The 21,537-nt window shown below is 36.6% G+C and overlaps 1 protein-coding gene across 1 annotated transcript in view; it reads left to right on the forward strand.

Annotated features, from left to right (window-relative positions):
- Nucleotides 1–21,537, forward strand: part of ATL1 (atlastin GTPase 1) — a 76,448-nt gene that overhangs the window by 45,978 nt on the left and 8,933 nt on the right. The window contains 3 exon segments of the mRNA XM_032621214.1: nt 1,814–1,870; nt 17,184–17,276; nt 18,378–18,516. Of these exon segments, the coding sequence (XP_032477105.1) occupies nt 1,814–1,870; nt 17,184–17,276; nt 18,378–18,516 (289 nt within the window).

Below are 21,537 nucleotides of genomic sequence, written 5' to 3' on the forward strand. Positions count from 1 at the left end.
AAAAATGACCCAGAATGTGAAGTTGAAGTCCTATGGTCAGGGATTTAATAATTGTTAGTGTGATGTCAGTTGTATGCCAGATTTTTTTTCCTGTGGGCCGCTTTATAGCTAAGAACTATGGGGGACTACCTGATGATTACTCATTGAATTCTATTTTAGATCTGAAAAAGATCTCAGTGACACCTAATTTATCTTTAATATTTTATGGATGAGAAATTTTTTTCTGAAAAAAAAAATGACTTGCCTAAACTCGTGGCTAGTAAGTGGCAGAGTGGGAATAGAAATTTGATCATCTGATTGGACTCGGTGCTTCTTCCACTCTCCAAGCAGCATTTAAATCTCAAATAAGTAGAAGATTAGATGTTTCCTAAAGATAGTTCGCACCTCTGTCTACTCTTTTTCAATTCATGTTATTCTTGGCTACATAGAAAAACCTATTGTTTCTCTGATAGTTTTCCTCTGCATTTTTTATAGAAAATTTTGCTTTCAATGTATTATTTTATCTTGCCAATAAGAGCCCTGTGCAGTTTAACAAATAACAAAGGATGATAATGCAGGGTGATCTGTGAGAGTGGAAATAGCATTTGGAGTTCACATCTAGCATTACTCCCAAATATGTTTCTAGTACATCACACTGACCATTTATGACCAATAGACAATATGCCAAATTGTTAGATGTTTCCTAGAATGAGTGCAATGGCTTCTTTAGGCATGTGTCATAACCTAGCCAGTTGCTTTCCAAGTTAATGACATGGCACTGTTCAATACCAGTTTAGGATTTCTAAAAAAGGACTGATTTGAGGCTTTGGTATTAAGTAATAGTTTTTGAGATCATTTAAAAATTTTCCTGTAAATGACAACACCTCATCCTTCCTCAAAAAAGATTGTGAATTCAAATTATGTTAGTAAATGATTCTAATGAGAATGAGTAATGATTCTAATCCCTGGACCTGCTACCTTTTAGACATATTTCATTTAATCACTCTAATCAGATGCCTAGTTATTACCATTTGCCTTCTAGATTTCCATAGTTTTCACAGGGGAGGCAGTGTGGTACTTTGGGGGCTATTCTAAAGGGGCAAAGGAGGGGAATCCTCTGTGTCGGCATCCTTCCCCAGCTCTGAGAAGCCTCTGTGGCTTGGTACTCTCGTGTGATGAAGCGGCATTTCCTGTGTACATATGGGGAAATCCACTTGGCCAGTCTGGACGGAACTCTCACCAGAGGCCCAATCACAATCACCCCCTCAAGTCTATGTTCTCCAAAACCTTACATTTCTGGCAACACAAAATGATATGGTACCTCTCAATTGGGAGCAATAAAAAAATAAAAGAAGTTGGTGTATTTGATTCTTCACTTCTTAAACCAAATGCCTGTATGTCTTTGTAATGATCAAGACCATTGGGACATTAAATTTCCTCTGGCAACAACAGTAAATTATCCTACTTAGTTTATAGCTCTCTGGTCTAATCTATGAAAGTTTTGCTTTGAAAGGTCATTTAACATGTTTCTTTGTCCCCCATCTTCCCCACAAAAAAAAATTGTCCTACATTTTAGATATAAAAGGTGTTACCTTTAAAATGGAAACTTCATTTTTAAAATGTACTTTATGTCCTTAATTTTAAAATATATAATTACTGTAGCTCTGCTTTATCTAATACTTAGTTACTTAAAATGATTATTTTAATCTTAATAATACAGTATTATGTTACAGCTAGAGAAAAAAATTAGTGGAAGAAAACCAAGAAGTAAAACTTTGCAGATACTGAAGTTTTCTCTCTCTCTGTGTGTGTGTGTGTGTGATTTTCCTTGTAGCTTTTCACTGAGTATGGCAGGCTGGCAATGGAGGAAACATTCCTGAAGCCATTTCAGGTGAGTGGGTATAAAATGATGATAAATTCTTATTAGAGTTTCCTGAAGATTATAACCAGGTATACTGACTAAGAGGGTCATGTTTCTTTCTCCATTCACAATAGCAAAAAAGAAAAAAGAAAAAAAAGCTTTGATAGTTAACTACCAAAATCCAAAATATAAAGACCTTTATGGAGAAAATATTTTCAAAGTTTCATTAAAGATCATAAAGGAAAATTTATACAAACCAGAGAGATATAATATGATTCCAGACAGGATGATTTAATGTTGTAGAGAATTTATTTTTCCCCAGATTAACCAATAAACTCAGTGCAATTCCAATTAAAACTACAACAGGATTTTTTGAGAAATTCAACACATTTTTCTATAACTTATATGGAAAAATTAAGTTCTCTTTTGATTTGTCAGCTTTTAAAAAGAAAATCCAAACTGGGGGATTGAATACATACTGGAAAACCATAGCAATGAAAATGGTGTGATTCTGCACAGATACGAGAAAAACAGATGAAACTAAACAGAGTTCAGAAATATCCCTCTATATATAGAAACCTAGTATGCAGTAGAGGTCATGTCATAAACCAGTGGGAAATGGATGGATTAATAGCTGGGGTTTGGAAAAACTAATTCACCTTTTGAAGAAAAAGTTGAATTTCTACTGAACACCATATGTGGAAGAGAGCTCCAGTTGTATTAAAGAACTAAATATGAAATTTAAAACTATAAAGTTAATAGAATAAAATATTGGAGAATATCCTTCTGACCTGGGGTGAAGAAACAGTTATTCACTAAGACCCCCCCCACTAAAAAAAAATGTAGTAAAAAATTGATGGATATTACTGTATCAGAATAAAGTATTTCTATTTATCAGGAGACTCTATAAGCAAAGTAACTGGATTGGTAGAAGGTAATGGCAATGTCAGAAGTCAACAAGGGATTAATATATAGAATGTGCAAGGAAGTTTTGCAAATAAGACTGGGATGCCCATCAAAAATAGGCAAAGGAACCACTACACACCTATTAGAATGGCCAAATTTCAGAGCACTAACAACACCACATGTTCCACAAATGAGGATGTACGGCAACAGGAACTCTCATAAATTTCTGGTGGAAATGCCGAATGGTACAGCCACTTTCAAAGATAGTTTGGTAATTTCTTAAAAAACTAAACCTACTCTTTCCATACAATCCAATGATTGTGTTTTTGGTATTTCCCCAAAGGAGTTGAAAACTTATGTCCACATAAAATCTGCACACAGATGTTTGTAGCAGCTTTACACATAATTGCCCAAACTTGTAAGCAACCAAGATGTCCTTCAGTAAGTGAATGGATATTTAAACTGTGGTACATCCAGATGATGGAATGTTATTCAACACAAAAGAAATGAGCTATCAGCCACAAAAAGCCATGGAGAAATCTTAAATGTGCATTACTAAACAAAAGAAATCAATCTGAGAAGGCTACACACTGTGTGATTCCAACTATATGATATTCTGGCAGAGGCAAAACCATAGAGACAATAAAGAGATCAGTGGTTTTGGGGTGGGCCGAAGGTGCAGCATGAGGGCAGAGAAATGAACAGGCAGAGCACAGAGGATTTGGGGGGCAGTGAAAATACTCTATAAGATATTATAATGATGGATATATGTCATTATATATTTGTCCTAACCCATAGAATGTACAACACTAAGAGTGAACCCTAAGATAAACTATGGACTTTGAGCGATTATGACATCAATGTAGGTTCATTCTTGCTTAAAAAAATATATACCATTCTAGCGAGTGATGTTGATAGTGGGAGAGGCTATGCATGTGTTGGGACAGGTGGTATATATATGGCAAACCTTTGTACCTTCCTCTCAGTTTTACTAAAAGAAGGTCTTAAAAAAATCCCAAGCCATTCACAAATGATAAACTGAACTTAATAAAAAAAATTAGGCAATGGATGTATAGACAATTAACAGAAAGGAAACCTGAATGGCTAACACATTTTCTAAGGGATGTTAAGTCTTATTGATAATCAGTTAAAGATTAAAACAATGAGATACCACTTTATACTCATTAGATAGGCAAAAAGTAGAACATGGGGATAAATATGAAATGATAGCTAGGATTTGAGTAAATGGGAACACTCAAGCCCTGTTGGTTAAAGTGCGGATTGGAGCAACCATTCTGTGGAGCAGGGCAAATATATAAGGATACTCACTGTGGCACTGATAGAGTTGTAGTAGCAGGAAGTTGTAGGCAACTTAGGTGTCCATCACCAGAAGAACAGATACATAAAATAGGGTGAAAAGCATACTCTGAAATATTTTGCAACATCCAAACGCAATGAACTCAAAGTATAGAGTGGCATGAGTAGAGTGTTAAAATTAATACTGAATTAAGTAGGGAAAAAGTTTGAGTTCTATAGCATGATACTATGTGTGATTTTAAAACTTCTACATACACAAAATAATATATGTTAGAATAAGTGTGGTTGAGAGCAGACAGTTGAGGAATGGGAGTGGGAATCTGGGAAAACATATGATAAAGTAAAACAAGAAAGGGACCTTTGCATGGAGAGATGTTGGTGTGCTGTGACTGAAGGAGTATGAATCTCTCCTCTCAGATCTGGCGAAGCAGGTGGGGAGAGGAGTTGACATAGAATGAAATAAGTCCCTGCATACAATCTTCTGTGTGGTTTACAATACCCGTTAGACTCTGTTGTCTTTTTTAGAAATCATTCATCATGTTGATAGTTGAAGTGTTGTATAGTGATTAGGCTATTTGCTTTGACTTTTCTCTTTTCTGAACTTGCTACCTCAGGACTCATTGACATAGATTGGGTAACTCCAGAGTAAATTCTGGAAAGGAGTTTTCAGTCTTACCAGCAGATGTCACTGCTTCTTATACTTTGCTAGATAAACTAAAACCAGAAGAGACAAACCAGTGCTCTGTTGATAGATAGATGGTTGATAGATAGGCAGGCAAACAGGCCTTCAGTAAAACAAAACAAAACTAAACTAACTAACAAAAAACAACAAACTGAAAACAATAGAAAAAACTTTAAGAGATCACTACTTGTTGGTAAACTGTTGGTGTTACAAATGTCAGTGAAAAGAAAAAGTTTTGACTGAATGAGTCAACAGTGACTCCTGAACAGGTTTGGACTTATAAATCTAAGTATCTGAAATTGAAATGAGAAACTCGTTAAGTAGCAAAAGTAGCTTCCAAAGCTACTTTAATAATATTTAAGGGACTTCCCTGGTGACGCAGTGGTTAAGAATCCCCCTGCCAATGCAGGGGACACGGGTTCAACCCCTGGTCAGGGAGGATCCCACATGCCACGGAGCAACTAAGCCCGTGCGCCACAACTACTGAGCCTGCACTCTAGAGCCCATGCACCACAACAAGAGAAGCCACTGCAACGAGAAGCCCGCACACTGCAACAAAGAATAGCCCCCGCTTGCCACAACTGAGAAAGCCCCGTGCGCAGCAACAAAGACCCAACACAGCCAAAAATAAGTAAATAAATTTTTTAAAAAAAATAATATTTAAAATTAAAGCAACCAAATTCAAGACAAAAATACTACATATCATGAAATTAAAAGATAAAATGCAAATATACTTAAATCTTAGAACAACATTTAAGATATCAGCAAAATAATTCACATTTAAATTAGAAAAAACATAGAAAAAATTCCAAAATAAAATAACTTTTAAATAAAAATTTAATTAATTTCAGCAGTTCTTTCAGCAGGTCACTTTCTACTCTCTCCTATCTGAGAAGATAGTTTTATTTATTTGGATAAAATTGTGGAGAAATTTTAAATACTGCCTGAGAAAATGAAGTAAGGGGCAATAATATTTTTAAAATAATAATTTTTACTAAAACTAAATTTAACGAATTTAAAATAGAAGAATTCTTAACTCTGAAACAGAGTGAAATTATAAATAATAAACAAGATATGTCTCAGGCAGCAAAAGTGAGGGCAATTAGCCAATGAAATGAATAGCTGAATTAACAGATTAATTGGATTCTTAAACCAAAAGCCAATTTATACCAAGCAAACAAAATATCTGTAATTGTATTTTAAAACTATATTTTAAAAAAGAGAACTTAAAGCTAAGTGAATTCAGTTTAAAAGTGATTTTGAAGTGTTAAGTTTAGCCAGTGGTGTGCTGGTTAATGTTTACAACTGGCTAGGGAAGCAGGGGAGGTGGGTCTGATTTGTAGCATTTGCTGATTTCTGTGGTGTAAATACTTTTACTGTGGCCAGTTTCAAGCTACCAACATGCTATATAGCTTGTTTACAAACCTGATTTGTAATATTCCTCAAACTGTAATGTCTTCCTTGCAAGCCTATAAAAGCCAGCTGTAAACTACACTCCAGAAGTATAATCCAAATTAAGACATAATATAGCATTCTCTGAGTGACATTACTTATTTTCTCACTTGCTTTGCTCACTATGAGCGCTTGAATCTTAAGTATAATGATCCACTAGGAGCTACCTCATTAATATAACTGTTCTTTAAAAATAACTAGGTTCTTTAGCTTCTCTACCTTAGGACATCAAGAGGTTTGGTTGAGAATGAATACATTTCCATTAATTTAAACATGTAATACCCATACATATTTGACAAGGACTTTAGGTAATAATTTCCAATTTGCTCTAAGGACCTGGTGAAAATATCTCGTCAGGTGTGGTAGGAGATTTGTCTCTATTTGGGTCTATGAATTTTTCTTCCTTGGTCATAAGGCCCCACATAGCTCTACAGTGAGATGATTACATCCTTGTGTCGAAATCCTTATGACTTATTACAAAATCCTTATTAGGAGTTTTTCAGATTGTTAGACCTTATTTGAAGTGCACTTTAAATGAACTGTTTCATTTACAGACTGTTTTTCAACACCAAGCAAGACTGTCTTCCTCTAATGCTCTGTGCTAAATGGTCAGCCATTAGTTACTTCTTACACTGGGAAAGGCTCATTTTCCATTGCGTGGCTCTACAGCTTTCTCTCTGTGTGCTTGTCATTCATGTTCTCTCAACTCTGCTGGGCTGAGGTAGTGGAGAGGGTTTCCACTTGTTCTATAATGCGGTGATAACAGTAAGTTTGCTGTTGGGCCTGAGCTGAAGAGGATTCCCCAATATGCTGGAAAGTGGACTCTAAGAAGCCTTTATGTCATTAAATGTGCCTTTTGGTTATAGCAGCCCAGGAGTTTACTCTTTAACCATTTCATGTCCTCTAATTATATAGACTACATTCCCCAATTTACTGAAGTATATTCTCAAGCTTCACTTGAACCAATTTTTTAGATGTCAGTACATTTCCCAGTGGTATTTCTGTATAGTGGGTATCTTTATAAGCCAGTCTACAAAAGCCTATTTAATCTCTAGTAAGTTTAAATACCAGCCACAATATTCCTCAATCCTGGTCCTATTCCTCAATCCTGGTCCCTTTAAGCCAGAGCCTTTAATATATCCAATAATTCCTGGACCTTTGGAGCATGGAGGCATGGAGCCCTGAGATAGGTTGGTAAGACTGCTGTCAATATTTAGGTTGTGTGCTAACACAGAAGAGATGGCTTTTAATGAGATCTGCAGCCTTGGTGATAGACACAGAGCAAGATTTTATAAGCATCTAGATTGGAATTAGCTGGTGAGCTTATTAGTTAGATTTCTGAGCTGAATCAAATCCTTGTGTTGGGACCAGGGAATCAGTACTCGCCAGGTCATTCTTTTTTTTTTTTTTTTTTTGGCTGTGTTGTGTCTTTGTTGCTGCACACGGGCATTCTCTAGTTGCGGCTAGCGGGGGCTACTCTTTGTTGCAGTGTGCGGGCTTCTCATTGCTGTAGCTTCTCTTGTTGCGGAGCACGGGCTCTAGGCACGTGGGCTTCAGTAGTTGTGGCATGTGGACTTCAGTAGTTGTGGCACGTGGGCTCAGTAGTTGTGGCTCACAGGCTCTAGAGCGCAGGCTCAGTAGTTGTGGCACACGGGCTTAGTTGCTCCACGGCATGTGGAATCTTCCCAGACCAGGGCTCGAACCCGTGGCCCCTGCATTGACAGGCGGATTCTTAACCACTGCACCACCAGGGAAGCCCCTCACCAGGTCACTCTTAAGTACATGATATTTGGGGACTGAATTAGCAACTGGGCACACCCCAGCAGAGGACACCTATGGTAGGGGAGGTTCTAGTAGCAGAGAGATAGGGTACCATTTCTATGCACAGCTCTATGCACAGGTAGTTAGTAAATTAAGATTTGCCTGTAATAGAAAGAAGAATAAACCCTAAAAAAATTTTCTTGCACACAAACTTGAATTCCCTTCTCTTAGAAGCCTATGCTCAAGAATGAAAGATTCTTGAGCATATGTTTTAGGACTAATTACATTTATTCTCTTCTCTTTCATCTTCTCAGTATTAAGTACTCCATCTCCTGGATTAATTCATCCCAGTTTTCTCCCATAGCATTTTTTTTTTTGGCGGTACGCGGGTCTCTCACTGTTGTGGCCTCTCCCATTGCGGAGCACAGGCTCCGGACGCACAGGCTCAGCGGCCATGGCTTGCGGGCCCAGCCGCTCCGCAACATGTGGGATCTTCCCGGACCGGGATACGAACCCATGTCCCCTGCATTGGCAGGCGGACTCTCAACCACTGCGCCCACAAGGGAAGCCCTCCCATAGCATTTTTATTAACCATTTTTATACACTTAAAGGCCCACCAGTACCCTAAACCTTAGAAATAGATTTGACTTTCCACATACACACGTACACAGATGGTAACTATGTGAGGTGATGGAGGTGTTTGCTAACCTGATTGTGTTAATCGTTTCACAGTATATAGGTATCTCGAAGCATCACGTTGCAGACCTTAAATGTACACAGTGTATTATATGTCAATTATATCTCAAAAAAAGTGGGAAAAAAAGATCTGAATTCTCTTTGTGAGATAAGAGTGAAACTCAATTCTTCATGTTCTTTTCAGTGGATTTGTAATTATTTGAGAGGAGATCAGTCCATGCCAGTTTTAAGGTTAAACTGAAGATTGCTAGAAAATAATAGTAGAGAAAGCATATAATAATATGCTATTATATTAGGATAAACCTGTTTCTCACAATTTCCCATTCAAATTAGGCCTACATATGGCAAATTAGGAATTATTTTACACTAGTTTACTTAATTATATTTAAGGACCCTTTATTCCCATGATTTAAGAGTGTTCCTCTACAGAATAAAATTATTTGATAGTGATTTCAGTGACTTTGAAACAAAACATCCTTGGTCAAATATCTATGATGACTGCAACTGCCAAGTCATACCAGAGAAATCCGTGATTTCACTGGGAAAATGAGAAGCTGTTGTTTGGCTCCTTGGGCTGTAAATGAAAGGAAAAGACACATTGGTAGGGCTGAGGAAAGGGAAAAGCCTTCTCTCTGAGAAAGTTGCCTTATCCCACATTCTGTTCGGAGAGCAATTTAGGTGATCTGAGAATTACATGAAATTAGAATAAAATATTCATCTGGTTACACAGAATTAGGTAAGCAGTGTAGACCAGGATTCTCCCAATGGCCACAGGTAGGTACATGAAATGTCTGGAAGGCCTACATAGTAATAATTTATTGAGCACTTTTTTTTTTTTTTTTGCGATACGCGGGCCTCTCACTGTTGTGGCCTCTCCCGTTGCGGAGCACAGGCTCCGGACGCGCAGGCTCAGCGGCCATGGCTCACGGGCCCAGCCGCTCCGCGGCATGTGGGATCTTCCCAGACCGGGGCACGAACCCGTGTCCCCTGCATTGGCAGGAGGACTCTCAACCACTGTGCCACCAGGGAAGCCCTAAATATGTTTCTTACATGATTCAAATGAATGTTCATTATAGTTATATAAAATAAGTAATGTTGTTACTCCTTTTTATTGTTTTCTTTCTGTTTTTTAACTGATGAGGAAACACCAGGGCTTAAAGTAATTAAGAAACTTGTCCTTGGTCACATGTATCCTTAAGTTGCAGAGCTGGCCTTCAACCTAGGCCACAGGCTCAAAGCCCTTGCACTTCACCACCACCCCTTAATGTCTCCCTTCTTCCTCCTAATCCTAGGCACTTATTGAGCTATAGCTTGTGGTCTTATATTTGAATGTGCACATCCCATCCCACTAACTAAACTATAAATATCTTAAGAACACGAGCTTTGTAGTTTACTTTTTTTAGTCTAGAGCACCTACTTTTCATACAGCAGATGTCCAATTAATGTTTGCTAATTTTGGTGTTATATGCATATTTAGGATTGTATATAGTTTTTATACAAGTAAACTCATTGGACTCAAAGTTGAAATACCTGGATTCAGGATTTGTTGTGCTATTATGTATCCAGCCTAGTATTACCTCTTTACATTTTTTAAGAAAGAGTAAGTCATAAATTGGTGTGAGAGTGTCCAAAATATTTATACTAGGTGCCATGGCCCTTCTTGAACTGCAGAAACACCATCATGAAATTATTTTTCAGTGGATAAAGTTAGTAGAGTTTCTGAATTGAAAGTATTAAATCAATGGATGGTAATACCAAAAAAAAAAAAAAACAACACATTTCATTAGTTAAGACGAACAGAAAAAAGTGAGGTGTTTTCAGTTAGCAATAGTGATTGTATGTTGTACCATCAGATTTAAAGGTGGTCCTAGTACAGTTGGTAGATGCTTCAAGTAATTAACAAGGCTGCAACTGCTCTGAGGCAAGGAGGATAAGCCTTGGCTACAGAAACAAGGAATAGACCATAAAAGGCAAAGAGTCTTTGATGTTGACCATGTTGCTGATTTAATACCTGCCATGACCTAATCTTTTTGTGTATATAAAAAAGAAAGATTTACGATAATTTGAAAGGGGTTAATCTGGACTCTTATAGAGTCTTCTCTACTTCTTCTGTCTATATCCTTAGAGACTTTTACTCAAAGAGATTCTTCAGTTTCTTTCTGAATCATACACACTGTAGGTATCTTTAGCTAATATGAAACTTTGTTTCTTCCAGTGGATTTTCTGCTTACAATATCTGTCCTTATGGACAGGCTCCCTGAGTCTTAGAGAACAGAGGATATTTTGGTCGTTTTTATCTGGAGGGCCACAAATTTTTTTATTTCTACCCTCTGAAAAGCCACCCATAAATTGGAAATTGGAAATTTCTAAGTTGATAATTTCTCATTCAAGTTTTTCTCTGATTCCTGTATTTTATGTCTGAGCACATTTTAGAAAGAGAAGACAAGGTTCCCTTTACTTTGACTATTTAGGTACCCGGAGTATTGTTTGAAAATCTCCTAAAGTCTATTTTTAACGTTTCCTATTGATTCATTCTTATATTGTTCACAATTTTGAATCTATGTCCGATTCATCTTGAAGAGAAAGTCTTCTGAAATGGCCTTGTGTGGTGTTTTTTCTATTTTTCTTGCCCTTGAAAGGCTATTAAAATTTTTAAAAATTTTTTTGGTAATGACCTGAGTTATTTAAATGTCCTTCTGGTCTCTCTTACCCTACTGCTTTTAACCATTTTTTCCCACCTGAGGGACTAAGAATTAAGTGAACTAGTTGGAAAATAACTGATAGTTGAGGACAGTAAGTAACAGAATCCTGAATTCTGCGGCAAATTTCTGTCTTCCTGGGCTAAAAGAAATTCCTTAAAACTGAACTCTAGACCAGGGTTTAAATTCAGCTTCTTTACAACAGCCTTCTGGTCTAGCAATTTTAAGTAGTTTGGGGCAATGTGACTACTTTTTTTCCTGCAAAAATTCCTTAGGAAATGGTTTAGGAGGTCAGGGAAAGGAGCAGAAGGAATTGAAGGGGTGAAGTGATTGGTGAAGACAAAACTGAGTAGAGAGAGATACGGGAGGGTAATTTCAGAAAGTTAGAGAATCAAACAGAGATTATTTGGGAGTCAGCAGTTTGTTTTGAGGCCTCAGTTTACTAATCAAAGAAGCTAATTAATGAGTGTTTGATATTTTCTCTTCATTTTTATAGAGCACCTCTAAACTGTATTAATTATTTATTTTGACATGTCCAAAGCTCAACACAATGTTATTCTAAATTTTTTAAAAGATCATTTATTATTGTAAGTGCAAATATTAGGCTTATACTGCAATGCAAATAGGAAGCAGAAATTCTTCCAGGAGGAGATTGCAGCTTTGATATATACAAGCCTGTAACAAACAAGTTGGTCAAATTGTGTGTTTATGAAAAGCATCTGGTTCCTCAAGCCATGAGAGGTTAGAACAGTGCTGTACAATCAATAATCTGACAATCATTGATCCTGCGTTATGGAGTAAACAAAGAGACTCGCAAATTGACAAGAGCGGGAGTGTCCTCTTGAAAGCTTTGTTAGAGGACCCAAGGCAAAATTTGACTAATTATTTTTGCATAAATTTGTTGCTAGTTTAACCGACCTCCAGCCGTTAGTCTTTGGGGCATCCTGATTAATCTGGGGACTTTTTAGGCCTTTGCCTCTATCTGTCCTTTATAGAGCACTTCCTTGTATATTCAGTGACAAAAGACAATTCAAGATAAAATACATGAGACAAGACTTTGTACAAATTTTCAAACAAAATAAGGTAAAGCAAGCAGCAAAACCATAAACAGATTAATGGCAAAAATATTTCCTAAATAGTATACCTCTAAACCAAAAGTTCTAATAACCTTATACAGAAATTAGGTATAATTATTTATAAAATGAGTATACTTCCGAAACTAAAGGTTAAACAAAGACTTAGAACTAATGACCCATATAAAGACCCGCTGAGTCTTTATAACAAAAATCCTAGGATAAGAAATTAGCAACAAGAGCTCAGTGAAACAAATCAGAACTCAGATCAGATCGTTGTTGAGATAAATTCACCTGCAAGTAAATTCAAAGGACAAATGAAATTTGGGAACAAAGGACAGGGAGAATGCACATGTTAGTCTGAGGGTCATAGGGAAAGCTGCCAAGTGAGGGCACTTAAAACTGCCAAGTGAGGGCACTTAAAAAAAGCTGCCAAGTGAGGGCACTTAAAACTGCCAAGTGAGGGCACTTAAAACTGCCAAGTGAGGGCACTTAAAACTTCTAGAATTGCCAGAGGATGAGACCGTCGCTCAAAATCTGATACAAAAACCAAAGCTGAATTTATTGGTGAGTTAAGTAAAGAGTTATGCTTGTGAGGCACAGTCTCATTGAGTATAACAACAAACTAACGGTTATATGCAGGTTGTTATATGCATAACAAACAAACGGTTACAAACGGTTTGTTTGTTTTGGATTTTCATGGTTTAAAGAAACAAGAATGGGTTGACATCAGTTTTTGAATGATTTTTTGTCGTACACAGAAGCATGTTTCGTGTTGGTTATAGAGGTGAGAAACGGGTTGACACCAGCCTCAGTCAATTTTCTGGAGCGAGTCTTCTGCTACTTGACTGAGTTTTAAAGTATGAAGCTGTCACTGGTTGGCTTTCAGTGGGCTGTTAATTGAAGTGAGTTGTTACTTAATTAGATGGGTTTAAAACACGTTATAGTATTTACTTATTACCCGAAACTGAAATTAAAACTGAAATTGATTGATTAAACAGGCAGGTTACAACCAGTTTAGGTATTTACTGGCTACATGGCTCTACAAGAGTTTTTTCCTGGGAGTTTGGGAGTATTTTCATGTATTTATAATGGATGTGCACACAAATTTAGCATTATAATTCAAATAACATTGTTTTATATAGTTGGGGTTTTTTTTGCGGTACGCGGGCCTCTCACTGTTGTGGCCTCTCCCGTTGCGGAGCACAGGCTCCGGACGCGCAGGCTCAGCAGCCATGGCTCACGGGCCCAGCCGCTCCGCGGCATGTGGGATCTTCCCAGACCGGGGCACGAACCCGTGTCCCCTGCATCGGCAGACGGACTCTCAGCCACCACGCCACCAGGGAAGCCCCCACATGGCTTTTTTATACTGATATAATCAACACATGTATTGATATATTCCACATTTTGCAATGTTAATAGCTATGTAATATATTAATATGCCATAATTTGTATAGCCATTCCCAATTAATTGTTAAGCATTTGGGGTTTTTTTTCCATTTTCATTACTACTAATAGTAGTGCTATAGCACTCCTTTTGAATAATTTCCTAAAGGCTATGGTCTTCAAAGGGAAATAAACAAAGGTTATGATGTTTTTCATGATTTAAAAAATATGATCATTTGTAGGATATGCATGGTGTAGGTCCATCATTTGCCCCAGTTGCCTGACTGGATTTAATTTATTTTAAAAAGTATGACTTCAGATATTCTTATCTGAGCAAATTAGGGTAATTTGTGTCCTTGATTTTTTATCTCTACCTATATGTATGAACAAATCAAAATTCAGCAGTGTGGAAAAATGGATGGCTTTTGAAATAAGAACTGAGATTCATAGCATTCCATACAGGATAAATGTAAAGCATACAAATTATTTCGGGAGGGGATGGGGCCAGTGGTGGTTCTGTAGCTGGCTCATATTACTTTGACAGCTAACTAGTAAATATTCAGGAATTATATAAGCCAAGTATTAAACTGTTAGTAGCTTGACATCAGCCATGGTAGGCAGGTTTGCACAACAGAAATTGTCAAATGCTACAAATCAAGGCATGTTGCTGCTGCTGGAGAGCCAGTTTACACCAGCACGTCACTGGCCGGGACCATTAGGCAGGGAACTTGGAATTTGACACTATAGGGAGATAGAATATAGATTGCTTATTAAGAAAATAAGACTTCATCTTTGATCCTGTTCTACACATGGTCCTCATTATGTTGACTTGGGAAGATGCCCAGTGAAAAAGACCAAGAAATGAGACTAAACGCTCCCAAGAAAAATGTGAAAATTGCCAAATCCACATAGTTGGTTTCATTTATCCTGGTTCATGAGCCTCTATTTCGCAAAAGTTGCTTCTTAGCTAACCTCTGTTTTCAAAATGCATGTTTTAGGTAGAAGTGTTCTAAATACAAATTATCATATTTTGACAAAAGAATGGCCATCTATCTAAAGATAGTGAACTATTTAAAGATAGTGTATATAGATGTTTTAAAAGTCTCCTCTCCACAAGAACCTCTCCTCTCCCCACAAGAATCCACAGAACACACACACACACACACACACACACACACACACACACACACATGAGAGAGAGAGAGAGAGAGAAAGAGAGAGGGGTGAGAGGGAGAGAGGGGTGGGGGGTCAGGCTTCCACTGTAGTGAAACAAGAAATATCCATAATGCAAACTAAGAAGAGTCCCTGTTTAAGGTAAGAAAGTGTGAGCCAAGGATTTTATATCCAGCAAAACTGACTTTCACTTATAAAGGGCACAAACTGTTATCAGCGTGTAAGAACACAAAGAATGTTGTTTCCATGAGCCCTTAATGAGAAATCTACTGAAGAATGAGCTTCAGTTAAGCAAAGATGACATAACTTCAAAGGAGAAATAATCATATACTATGTGCCTCCTAATAAAAGAACACTCTGCTTCCTATAGTCTTGCCAAAAAAATAAAACTGGAGTCAGATCAAGCCTCTGCATCCAGCTGCCAGTTTGCAGGAAATCCAGAGGACAAAAGAACATGTTGAACTGCCCCGTGAATATGCAGTCAGCAAGGTCCAGATTGTGGGAATCTCTACATGTCAAATTCCCAGGTTCTTCAACAGATAAACTGTAAAGGGAAAAAAGGGATGAAAAAGGAACCTATAGCTTAAAAGAGATAGTAAATTTTAATGGGGAAGACTAAAAGCTTCAATTAGAAACCCAAAGATGTAAACTCTTAAAATATTTAAAGATAGCTAAATTCATTAAATATTCTTACTTTTTCTCAACTTCCTACGTTTTTACAGAAACTAAAATTTGAAGTATAACTTAATCTAACTTATAAAAGAGTGCTTTAATGCCTCAGATTGTAAACTATATGTTTTATACTTAACTCTGAGGCAGTGCAGCAGGGATTTTGAATAAGTCCCCAGTTTAAATTCCAACTCTTCTACTCTGGCTGTGTGGCTTTGGGCATATTACTTAATGTCAGGTGAGGGTGGAGGTGATCTTTATATATCTCTTTTAAGGTGAATAATAAATTATAACCTCTCTTGGGGCTGTTGCAGGAGTGCATGAAATACCATGTATATAATTCTGGTATTGTGGTTGGCTTATAATAGGCACTCAATAAATGAAAGCTACTCTTACTTTGGTTTCAGTAGGTATGAGGTGGGACCCAAGAATTCTGTACTTTTAGAAGCCTCTCGAATGATTCTACTGATTACTCTAATTTGGGAAACAGTTCCTGATAAAATCCTTCTGGATGTGAACAAATATTCAGCTTCAAGAATGTTTATCAATGTATTTCTTAGAATAATAGAAAAACTGGAAGACATCTAGGAGAATGGCAAAATAAACTATGGCCTATCCGTGTACGAAAATATTATGTGGCCATTGAAATAAAAATCAAATAGCTAACATAGCATTAGGTGCCTGGCGCTGTTCAAAATGCCTTATATATATTATCTCATTTAGTATTCCTGTGAGACATGTTCCATTATTATTTCTATTTGACAGATGAAGAAACTAAAAATGTATATGATATTACAAATAACAAATTGTGAAGCTGAAATATTTCTAAACTATTAATAATAAAAACATTTTTATAATAAAAAGTTTTGTCCTTGTTAGAGGAAAGACTGAATTAGCTTTCCAACAGAAAATATTTCAAAACTATCATATGAAGAAGTGATCAAAGCATTTGCAGCTGAAAACTGGGGGAAAAAAAGTATTACAGAGGTATCTTACTCTAAATAAATATTAACTTTCAAGCCCATTTTTGTACCTTTTTCCTATTGAGCCCTCCCCCCCCACCAGATTGTATAACCTTCAGGGCCCCACAAAACCTGGATTCTCCCCCCTCTGCCTACCAGGTATGCATAAGGAGAGCCCCTGCAGAAGAGAGTAGAACAAATGTAATAGAGGAAAAATATTTAGACAAATGAAAGGAGAAAACTTTCCTCAAATAAAACTTGAATCTTCATAAAAAGCTTCCTGAAAACTGACAGACATGCCCCAAACTGGCTGAATGGCACTATGTAACTTTAATAATCAGTTTGGGAGCAGCTTTCTGTTCACATTCAGTGGAAACAGGGAGGATGATCTCAGAGCGGGGAGATTGCTCAGAAACAACTTTCTTAGGTTTCATGTTTGCTTATTAATTCCATTATGTGGAGAAGAACACTATTCAAATGACAATAATATCTAATATATTTCAATAAAAAACAGAGGGAGGAAATTTAGAGTTCCTTTAACAATCTTTTCTTCTTATTGTTTCTTAGAGTCTGATATTTCTTGTTCGAGACTGGAGTTTCCCATACGAATTTTCGTATGGAGCTGACGGTGGCTCCAAATTCTTGGAAAAACGCCTCAAGGTTTGTTAACTATTTAGATGCATGAAATTTCGCCAATAGTAACCTAAATTATTTTTGAATGATTTGCTGAATAGATACTCAGTAGCCACAATCTCATTTGACCTTCATAGTATCTCTATGAACAAACTAAGATTGATACTTAAAATAATGTCAGAGTTACAACCGTAAACATTATCAATAATTATGATACAGAAAAAGAGTTATTTTGTAAATATCTATAAAACCATGATTTATTCCTAAAGATAAAACTTTTCATTTGAAGAATTAAATCTGTTCAAGACTGACAGTACAAATATATGGATTCGTGTTTTAGTAGAGGTTTAAGGTCAATTTAACAGAAATATTTAATTTTTGAAATCCCCAAAGTCAATCTTAGGACATTTTGCTAGTAGTTCACAGAAGGTGATATTAGGAGGCTTTCCACTTGCTGTGTCATGATAGTTCAATAGTGAGTGAATTATTTACACTGAACAGATATCTCCCAAAATACCTACTGAGTAATCAGAAAAAAAAAATGGAGATTAAAAAATCTACCTCGATAATCAGAATCTCTAAGCTTACCTTTTTAAGTTATAGTTACTTTTAGGGTAGTTTGTACTGTTAAATGTCAAATGCATGTGAAAAAAGGGGGCAGTTTAGCTTTTAAGTAAACATCCAACTATCCAGATGCCTTTCTAGAATTTAAATGTATACCTACCAGGTGACAAGAGGCTGTCTTGAGTACCTCCTGAAAAGAAGGTAGGAATATCTTATGATCTCCTCATGTCTCTTGTGAGTACTTTGATTTAAATTTTGAATTTGTAGGAACTAGCTAGAGTAAAACCCCACTGATTTATACTAAAAAATGGGAAGGCCCATCTAAGTTAGCGTAAGAGTAGATATTTGTTAATTGTAATAATAATGCCATATGTATGCTATACTTAGATATGGCCATGTGGCAAATTCACCCCAAACTTTTCCATATTTAGTATCAGCCCTGTCATGTCATTTTTTTTTTTATCATTGTGACCAGACAGACACAGCAAATATAAATGCCACAGAATTCTTTTGGAGTTCAATTTGTGTTGAAAGTAGTTTAAACTTCAGAATGATTTACTGCAGGTCTCGGGGAACCAGCATGAAGAACTACAGAATGTTAGAAAACACATCCATTCCTGTTTCACCAAAATTTCCTGTTTTCTGCTACCTCATCCTGGCTTAAAAGTAGCTACCAATCCAAACTTTGATGGAAAACTGAAAGGTTTGTCTGTCTTTTAATGTATTCGTTTATGTCACTTAGTCTAATTACAAAAATGTCATTTTATCCGTTGGGTTTATGGCTGCTAGTTTTGTTTATCCACTGATGTGAGGCTGATGATTGGAAATTTTCAGGAGGATTGGGAATCCCGGGCTCAGGCTAGAGTACCTCCTTGGTGAACTATGGGATTCTATGGGTACTGAAGACGCACACTGAGAAAATAGGCTAAATCCTGCCTTCACCTGGGAGGCAGTAACCCTCGCCCTTTCTCCTAGGTTCGTGCTCACCTCTGTATTGAGAAATGCTCCTTAATATCTTCCTTTTTAATTTTCCTTATTTACATGAAAAAGGAAAATAGATGCCTATATTATTGGAATGTTTGTGTTAAGTTATATAATTAGAGATAGAAATATTGCATAGTACTGAAGTGGAAGCTCTTTAAAAACTGCTGCTAAAGAATTTGATTATACATCATTAAAAACTTCAGTAATAATGAAATCCTCTTCTGGATGAGGCACCAGTTTCTTAAAAAACCAAAAGCACCAGAGTGTTTTTCAAACTAACAGCATGTAATTATCTCTTAAACAGAGGCATGACTAATGTTTAAAGATTCCAAAGCAACTCAAATTGTTAAAAAAAAAACGGGGGTGGGGGTGGGCAGTGGGAGGTGGAGGCAGGGGTCTGCAGAAGCAGAAGCTAATCTTGCCTAATAATCACCAGGTCTTTAGATATTTGCTTTGCAGTTGATACAAGGTGGTACAAAGACATTTCTGACTTTTTTACTTGTAAGCCTAGCATTGAGTACACCACTGAGTTTGGACATTTGCTTAATTTACTGTGGCCTTTCTGCATTGTGCCAGGGGTGATGAGACAGTGACATAACAAGCTTTGAAGCACAGTTGTTCTCAAAGGGCTTTGAAATTACTTTTAAAAAGGACAACATAACATTGTGTCCAGTTTTATGCAACTGGCAAGTTTGAAAAGCAAACGTATTGTTTTCCCCATGTATCCATGGCGTTTATTCTCAGATACCTTATATTTCACTATGGCAGCTAATATCATAAATAGAACCCCCAATTTCTCGATCATCAGCATTGTTTTTATACATGTTTTAAATTGTCTCTTCTTTATACAACAGAACAGACAGCTGTAGGCACATATTAACGCATGGATTCCAGGATCCTACAATTTCGCTGTCACTTACGAATTCCAACCCGCTAGTGAGCACACAGACCTCTTGATACTGTGCAATTACCTAATGGCTTCAATGTGTTTTGAATAAGTTACATAAAGAGAGGGCTCCCACAAGGCCTTTCTTTCTTCTCTGGGGTTGGAGAGCCATAACCAGGCAGAGCAGGGGCAGGCCTTCAACAACAGTCCTTTACTGGGACAAAAAAGTACTCTGCCTTGTTTCATTCCTGTAGTACACAGCTACAGTTCTTAAATTAATGGATACAGTTTGCAATGAAAGAACTCAGGGAGAGAGTTTAAGACAAATCATGCAGATATAAATTGTACTTTTTAATAGATTTGTTCTCCATCAAATTTTACTCACATGGCTAAACATATATTGACTCATACAGTTGGTTTACAGTTATCCATACGTTGCGAGTTTACCAAAGTGGCTAGCCCGAGAGAAAGAGAAATGAAAGGCAGCTTCAGTTGCCCATCAAATTTCCATTTTAATTGAGGCTTTATAGGACTGCTGCTAAATCCTTCTGTGTGCCCAAATGTTCTGCTTTGCCTCAGTGTTTCTTTGGGCAGTTTTGAAAGTCTGCTATCTACATTATTTTTCCATCCTGAATCTTATAATGTGGTGTTATTTCTATCCAGGATGTCTTGTCTGCTGGCCATGCTGTTCTCCAGAGGGCTGGCATCTGAGTGGTTGCCTCTGGGGAAGAAATGTCTTTGAACAAACAATTGTGCAAAAATTCTTTGATGATAGTTTCTCACATACTCTTTCAACACACTTGTAGAAATAGACTATGGCTAATGCTATCTTCAGAACACATTTTTAATCCAAATGTATGCTGTGACGCTGGTTACTTTGATGATAATTAACACAGTTGTTGGTGCATTAGATACACAGGTTGTATCTTATCCCATTAACAATTTATAAGGAATTTGTGGGGGGAGTGGAATTTAAGTACATGTTTTGAAGGTGATTTTAAAGTGGTTTTATAAGGAGAAATCTTTTTGTTTTATACAGAAATTCAGGAAGAATTCATATATTCTAGATATATAGTAATATTCTACTAATGTTGAAAAAAGCATAAAATCATATAGCAAAAAAGAAAACTGTTAGCATCGATGAATACGAATACATAGTAGGCAACAAAACACAACAAAGGAGCATAGTAACATAATACAAATACCAGTATTTCAGTGAAAATCGGTAACTAAAAGCAAACCACAATAATAAATACATTTGAACAAGCCTATACGGATACAAAGCACAATTATCAGTAAAAATTGGTACAGTGCAAACAGAAAAATAAATTTGAATGAACTCCTGTCCAAGTCCTCATGCAATATGGACACAAATTTCAAAGCTGTACAAAACATGAAGCAAAAAAGTTGGAAGAATTTCCAGTGGCATGCTCATACATGTCATAAAAGCAGTAAGCAAGAGAAGAGAACCATAAATTCTTATGTAAACTAGTATTTCAGTGTATGTTGGGGTCATAATAACAAGCAGGGAACACGCAAACACAATCATAAGGTTTGAATCTTTATCCTTAAGACCTCAGAAAAAAAAAAAAAAAAAGAAAAAAAAAAAAAAAAGACCTCAGAAATCACCAATCCCAAAGCCTGAAAACTCAGTGACTCTGCTGAAATTCAGATTGAAAAAATTATAGGCAGTTACTGCATTTTCTTAGATACCAAGTCTCTGGACATATCTTGCTTCTTATGTAGTTTTCTATATGTTTTGAAATAATGATTTAAAAAATTATTGCTAAAAAAAAATTTTTTTGCTGTGTTCAAAAGACTTCTCTGAAGATCTGTTTTCTGTATTACTGTGCT

This window comes from Phocoena sinus, chromosome 2 (assembly GCF_008692025.1).
Source record: "Phocoena sinus isolate mPhoSin1 chromosome 2, mPhoSin1.pri, whole genome shotgun sequence".
NCBI lineage: Eukaryota > Metazoa > Chordata > Mammalia > Artiodactyla > Phocoenidae > Phocoena > Phocoena sinus.